General features: G+C 35.0%; 1 protein-coding gene across 16 annotated transcripts in view; it reads right to left on the bottom strand.

The window, feature by feature from the left end:
• Window positions 1-545: 545 nt before the first annotated feature.
• STAG3 (STAG3 cohesin complex component) overlaps window positions 546-7,512 on the bottom strand; it is a 34,295-nt gene continuing 27,328 nt past the window's right edge. For 10 of the 16 annotated variants that reach the window (XM_074311580.1, XM_074311579.1, XM_074311593.1 and 7 more), the window contains 4 exons: window positions 2,393-2,503; window positions 2,202-2,292; window positions 1,113-1,269; window positions 546-956 (listed from right to left, as the gene is read on the bottom strand). In XM_074311580.1, the coding sequence (XP_074167681.1) occupies window positions 1,123-1,269; window positions 2,202-2,292; window positions 2,393-2,503 (349 nt within the window). In that variant the 3' untranslated portion in view covers window positions 546-956; window positions 1,113-1,122. Of the gene's footprint in view, window positions 957-1,112; window positions 1,270-2,201; window positions 2,293-2,392; window positions 2,504-3,664; window positions 4,480-7,512 lie in introns of those variants that run through there. The other 6 variants (XM_074311583.1, XM_074311595.1, XM_074311582.1 and 3 more) reach the window with 3 other exon arrangements.

Raw genomic sequence — 7,512 nt, 5'->3', positions numbered from 1 at the left:
GGAGATTTGGGGTCCAAAGATTTAATTAGAACTGCCTCCCAATCGAATAGGTTGGTTAAGTAATTCAGCAGGATTCTCTCATTCAATGTTGGTATTAAAAAAACAACAATAACAAAAAAACTAATATAGGGTAGAAGAAAAGATTTCTAAACTAGGTACAAGATGCAAGATTGTACAGGATGATCTCTGGAATCCATCAATTGCAAAGATTATCCAATGGCAAAGATTTAATTTTTTTTTTTATCTTCAAAAAGAAATTATAAGTATGACTGATAGAAATAAAAGGATGGAATAAGAGCTTATCCTTGGAGACGAGGGATATTTCAATAAAAGTAGAAGAGTTTCAGAATAAACTGACCCATAAAAGATCAGGCTTGAGCATAAGGAAAATAGGTGGTTACCTATTCTTACTCCACTTAAAACTTATGAAATTTAAAACTTTTTAAGCATTTGGTGACTAAGAGCTCTTCTCTACAGAATCCCAAGGGGAAAAGTTCCTTCTACTCAGCAGTGTAAGTCTTATAAATTATATTCTCAGAGACCAATTTTGATTTCCAACACTTTATTAAACTAACAAGCACCAAAAGATGCACCAAAAAAAAAGCTGGGAGATAAGATGTCTCCACAAACATAGAGAAACAAAGGTTATTTTTCCAATAGAAACATGGTATACCTCTCTTCAAAAATAGGAGGATGGACTCTCCTGTCCCAAATTATAGTATAAGGGAAAGACCTTGTTAAACAGGAAATTAAGAAGAATAGGAAAGTCACAGCCTTTACAACCCAAAAGTCACAGAGAGGAAAGAAAAATAAGATAAAACTGGGAGAAGAAGGTAGGTGAAAGTTCCTCCTTTATTTTCCCTCAGTAACTAGGATAGTTTTGAACTCTGTTTTTTATATTCCAAGTGGTCATATTGATGACTGGGCAATCAGCTTGAAGAAGGCACAGTGAAGTCCTGTGAAAACAACAACAGGAATCCATAGAAGAAAAAAGGAAAAAGACAAACAGATAATTCCATGCTTTTCTATATCACAGTTCTATGGCAGCCCTCTTCCTCTACCCAAAACCTTGATTCCAAAGACAATGAGAATAGGGCTTTTGATTTTTTTACCTTACTGCCTCTAAAATAGGTTACATGACCTGAAGATATTCCATCTGCCGTCACCCAAGAAAAAGCAATCTCTTCCCGGTATACTCACATCACTGTCTACCTCTGCAGAGTCAAAGAGGTCTCGCTGGTGTTTGAAGGAAGAATGAGAGCTTGGATGCTGGAAAGAGTAGAGTTAAAAGTTTAAAGAATATCTTTTCCACTCTCAGAACTAACTCTTTGCCTAGTCTCCTACCCATAAAGGGAGACAATGGCTCCTGCTTGTTCAATTATAGTTAATGAAAAGGAGGACTATTTTGTCTTTTCTGCATGAGCCTCCTTAAAGTTTATTCCCTTAACTCAGACGGATGAAGAAACCTTCTCACAAAAGATTTTCAGGGAAGGAAACATTCCAGATTTTCTTATTCTTCATTTTTATGTTTTCAAACTTCCAAACCTCCTTTTACCCTTTCCAGTTTGCTTTAAGGAAAAAGGCCTCTTTTTCAGAGGTCAGAGGATATGGGTTCAAAACCCACCTCTGATACTTACTATGTGAAAACAGACAAAGCCTCCTAACCACCCTGGCTCTTAATTTTCTCATCTATAAAAATTATTGTTTAGATTAGATTGCTTCTGATTGTTTCAAATTATAAATTATGATCACATAATTATTCCTCTTGTGATCTACTGAACTCCTTTCCCCTTTTTAAGGAAAAAAGAATGGGAGTGGAAGTTATAAGCCATGGATATGAGTAAAATGAATAATCTGGAATTGGAAGAGCTCTCTAAAGGAGAGGTAAGGGGAGGAAGAAGAATCTTGCAAATGTGAAAGATTATTGTCAGAGGCAGAAAGGGATGAGTGCTCCAATTTCCCTCACCTATCCAAGTACCCTTATTAAGCAGATGAAAACCACAACAAAACATTTAATGAGTCTTCTCATTCTCTTCTCCCTGTCCCTCTCCTGACTTTCTCAAAATCTGGAAACAGCAGTCAGTAATTGAGGGGTGGGGTGGGAAGTGCAATAGGGAATGTTTTTCTGAAGAAGGGAATGTTTTTCTACATAGTAAGGAAGAACCAGAATAAGTTTATTTTCTTTCTTTGCCTCTACTTACCTTATCTGTGTCTTCCCATTCTTCTGCTTCTTCTTCACCTGACTCTTCTATTACTATCTCATTAATATCATCTTCCTCCATAAGGCTGAGTCTGGTAGAGATTGCATAGAAGAGCAAGATAAGAAGAAAGTTCTTTTAAAATAAATGATTAAAGGTTTAAAGATGATAGAGGAAAAGAGGAAAATACTAACCGGGTTAGCTGACTGCCTAGACCAGGACCATAGTGGCTATGGCTATGCACCATATGGTAAAAACCCTCTGCATATGAGTGTTTGGGTTTCTGGGATCCTAAGGGTGACTGGCTATATGGACAGAGATAAGAAATTAATCGTTCTTTTTCATTTTAATAGCTTTTCCCCCTCAAATACATGCAAAGATATTTTTCAACATTCACCTTTGTAAAACCTTGTGTTTCAATTTTTTCCCCCACTCCCCTACCTCCCCACTCCCCAAGATGGCAAGTAATCCAACATAGGTTAAATATTCTAAACATATTTCCATATTCATAATATTGTGCAAAAAAAAAATCAGATCAAAAGGTAAAAGGAAAAAAATTATGAGAAAGAAAAAAAAAAGAGCAAACAACAAAAAAAAATGAAAATACTATGCTTTGATCCACATTCAGTATCCATAGTTCTCTCTCTGGACTGCCACTACAAAAAGGGCTGCTACAAATCTCTTTGGGATATAGACTCACTAGAGATACTACTGATCAAAGGCATAGTTCCAAATTGCTCTCCAGAATGTTGGATAAGCTCTGAATTCCACCAACAATGCATCTCCTTTCTCCAACATTTGTTATTATCTTTTCCTGATATTTTAATCAATCTAAGAGGTATGAAATAGTACCTCAGAATTGTCTTAATTTGCATTTTTCTAATCAATAATGACTTAGAGCATTTTTTCATATGACTAGAAATGTCTTTAAATTTTATCTTCTGAAAGCTGTGCATGTCCTTTGACCATTTCTCAATTGGGGAATGGCTTGTTTGTTATAAATTTGAGTCAATTATATATTTTAGAAATGGGCCCTTTATAAGAAACACTGGAAGCTTTTTGCTTTCCTTCTATTTTTGGCTGTATTTTTGGTTTTGTTTATACCAAAACTTTTTAATTTATTGTAATCAAAATTATCCATTTTGCATTTCATAATATTCTCTAGTTTTTCTTTGACCATAAATTGGAAGGAATTGCAATATTAGACAATAACAATATAAAAGAAGAAAATGTCTTAATTTCTACCTTCAAGAAGCCAGGAGAATCAAGGTAGAAATATAAGATGTTAAACAAGAGAAGAATAGTAAAGGAGTAAAGAATCACTTTTAGCATGTCCTGGATGCTTCATGGAGAAGGCAATGATACCTGTGTTGGGTTTCAAAGAAAGAAAAAGATTTCAAAGATTTCTACTTAGTAAACAAGTCAGTCAACAAGCATTTATTAAAACCTTAATTTGTGCCAACATAGAAACAACTATATACAAAGAAGGCAGGACCAATTGGAGACAATCAACAGAGGGAAAGCAATAGCTTTCTCACTCTCTCCTAAAGTGAAATTGGGAAATGCCTCTTGCAAAAAAAAGAAGATAAGAACTGAAGGAAATCAGGGAAGCAAGGGAGGGAGAGAGTTCTAGGAGAAGGGCAGTAAAAGAAAAATGCATAGAGGCAGGAGATAGAATGTTTAATTCAAGGAAAAGTAAGAAGGCCGGTGTTTCTGGATCACAAAGTATATGGGTATTACTACACCCTAGTAAAGTGGGAAAGGATCAGCGTATAGATGGCTTTAAAAAACAAATTTGGGATTTTATATCTGACATTGGAGGAATCAGGGAACTAGTAAAGTTGAATGAATATAGGTGACATGGTCAAAATGTCTGCAAAGTGAAATAGTATAAAAAGAGAAAGTGTCTTGTGGGGCAGGAAGAAAATCCCTACAATTAAAGAATATAACCTAGAAAAAGAGTCCACAAAGAGATTAATATACACAAAAAGGTTTATTACAACTCTGAAACTTGGCAGATGAAGCCAAGATGGCAGAATATAAAGGCAGAGAAATTTACCCAAGTTCTTCCCAAAAACTCATCCAAATACCTTTAATAATTCTAAACAAATTTTAGAGCAGCAAAATCTATCAAAAGATGGAATGAACCAATTTGGAAAGATCTGTCCCATCAGGATGAAAGTGAAGCATCGTCTGGGCTCCAGCATAGCCTCTCCCCAGCAAACCAGGAACAGGGACAATTGAATCAATGGCAGCAGTTGTGGTTTCCAGATATCTCAGTCTACAAATGTCAAAGACAACTTAGAAGGTTAGCAGGAAAGGTCTGTGACACCTGAGGATAGGAACATAACACAATAGAGGTTGTGCCAGCACAGCTTTACTCCAGCTAACTAAGAGCAGGCCTTGGGAGCCACTGAATCAACAGTTGCAGCAGCTTCCAGAGTTCTCAATATAGATAGTAAGGGGGTCAAATAGCTGGTCAGAAGAATACAGGGATCTTGTTGCTAAAACTGAGGCAGGATTCTGTTACTTTGCCCATATACTCAAATTTGGGTCACAGACCTAGGTGGCAGTCCCAGGGTGAGAAGAAGATCTAGTACACTAGAGCTTGTGGCCACAGTGGAGCAGGGATCCTTAGGCCAGTAAAGTAGTAAACATTTCTCCTTAGATCATATCACTTTGGAAGAACTGAAATCTTATAGGTCTCTAGAAGTATCTCTGAAAATAGGTACGCAAAACCCCTGGAAGTTTGGGACAGTACATCTTCCACTCTGAAAGAAGAAATGTTTTCCATCCTGAAAGAAGCTCAGAGACAAGCAATGGGCTTAGAAAATGAGGAAACAATAGAAAAAGATTCTACTATAGAAATAGAAAAAGATTCTTTTATAGAAAGTAACCATAGTGACAAGGAAGATCAACACCCAAATTCTCAGAACAAAGTCAAACACATCTCCATCCAAAGCCTCCAAGAAAAATATGAATGAATCACAGGCCATGGACAAGCCAAAAAAAATTTTTTTTGAAAATCACTTGAGGGATAGAGGAAAAATTAGGAAGAAAAATAAAAGTGATGCAAGCAAATCATGAAAAATAAGTCTACAACTTGATATAGAAAACACAAAAAAAATACTGTAGAAAATGAACACCTTAAAAAAGCGTACTTAAGCCAAATGGCAAAGAAAGTACCAAAAAAAAAAAAAAAAAAAAATGAGGAAAAGAATGCCTTTAAAAGTAGAATTGGCCAAATGGGAAGAATTGCACAAAAATTCACACACACACAAAAAAAAACCACTTAAAAAATAGAATTGGCCAAATGGAAAACAAATCAATTGGAAAAAACAACTAACTCCTTTAAAAACAGAATAGGAGAAAAGAGAAAAGGAAGTGAAAAAAACCTACTGAAGAAAATCATTCCATAAAAATGAGAATCGAGCTAATGACTTTATGTAAAATCAAGGAAAAAATAACAAAAAAGAAAAGAAAAGAAAAGAAAAAAATAGAAGAAAACATGCAATATCTCACTAGAAAAATGACATGGAAAAATAAATCCAGGGAAGAATCATCTACCCAGCGAAAATCCTTCAGGGGAAAACTGTTATTCACTGAAATAAAATAAAGGACTTTCAAACATTCTTGATGAAAAGACCAGACCAGAGATGAATAGAAAATTTGACTTTCAAATACAAGACTCTAGAGAAGCATAAAATGGTATTTACCATTCCTGTTTAGGAAAGGGAAATCATAAGAAACTTAATAAGGTTAAGCTGTTTACATTTCTACATGGGAAGATGACATTTGTTACTCATAAGAACTTTCTCATTATTTAGGGCACTTAGAAGGAGTATATATATATATATATATATATATATATATATATATATATATATGTGTGTGTGTGTGTGTGTGTGTGTGTGTGTGTGTGTATGGGGGGGTGGGGAGAGAGAGAAAGAGAGAGAGCGGGGGAGAGAAATAGGTATTAATTGAAAGTGAAGAAATACCTAAAAATAGATAAAATTAAGGGGGTGAGAGGATGTACCAGGAGAAAGGGAAAGGCAGAATGGGGTGGAACAAGGTGAAAGCAGAAAGAATAGAATTAACAGAGGGGAAATACAGTTAACAAGAGTAAGTGAAAAAAAAGTTCAAGTTTCTCTGATAAAGGTCTAATTTTTCAAACATATAGAGAACTGACTTAAATTTATAAAAATAAGAACCATTCCCCAATTGATAAATGATCAGAACCGATGAATAGATGAAGTAATCATACTTACTTAGAGCCATATGAAAAAATGCTCTAACTCACTATTGATTAGAGAAATTAAAATTAAAATAATTCTGAAATACTACCACATTGGCTTATAGAGCAGAAAAGGAAAATGACAAATGGTGGGAGCAATGTGAGAAAAATGAAATATTACTGAACTGCTGAAGTTGTGAACTGATTCATCATTTTGTAGAGCAATTTGAAACTATCCCCAAAGGGCTATAAAATCATACATACCCTTTGACCTACCAATACAATTTCTATGTCTGTATCCCAAAAGAAATTTTTTAAAAAGGGGGGGGAAAGGACCTATGTGTACAAAATTCCCCCCCCCAGGCTGGGGTTAAGTGACTTGCCCAAGGTCACACAGCTAGGAAGTGTTAAGTATCTGACATCATATTTGAACTCAGGTCCTCCTGAATTCAAGGCTGGTGCTCTATCCACTGCACCACCTAGCTGCCCCTGTACAAAAATATTTATAGCAGCTCTTTTCTGAGTCAAAGAATTAGAACTTGAGGGGATATCCATCACTTGGAGAATGGCTGAATAAATTGTATGTGATTATGTTAGAATAGTATTGTGTTATAAGAAAGCATGAGTTAAGGCAAAGTGATTTAAATGTATTGTGTACAAAAAATAACAGCAATATTATAAGATGACCAACTATTCTCAGCAATACAGTACGAAGACAATGCTAAAGGACTTTTGATGAAAGATGCCATCTATATTCAGAGAAAGAACTAGTAGTATCTAAATATAGACCGAAGCACACTTATTATTTTTTGGGGGGAGAGATTTTATTTTTGGTCTGTTTTCTTTCACAACATGACTATTATGAAAATGTTTTATATGACTACACATGTATATTGAATTGCTTCCATTCTCAATGGGAGCGGTGAGGCAAGAAGGAAAGTAAGAAAATCTGGAACGCAAAGTTTTAAAAACAACTGTTAAAATTTGTTTTTATATGTAATTAAGGAAAATACTAAGGAAAAAAAAGAAATGACAAAGCAAATGATTTTAGAAAGACCTAGGAAGACTTATATGAACTGA

This window comes from Sminthopsis crassicaudata, chromosome 4 (assembly GCF_048593235.1).
Source record: "Sminthopsis crassicaudata isolate SCR6 chromosome 4, ASM4859323v1, whole genome shotgun sequence".
In the NCBI taxonomy this organism is placed as follows: domain Eukaryota; kingdom Metazoa; phylum Chordata; class Mammalia; order Dasyuromorphia; family Dasyuridae; genus Sminthopsis; species Sminthopsis crassicaudata.
The sequence above is the reverse complement of the archived record's forward strand: the minus strand, read 5'-3'. Positions and strand labels throughout refer to the sequence as shown.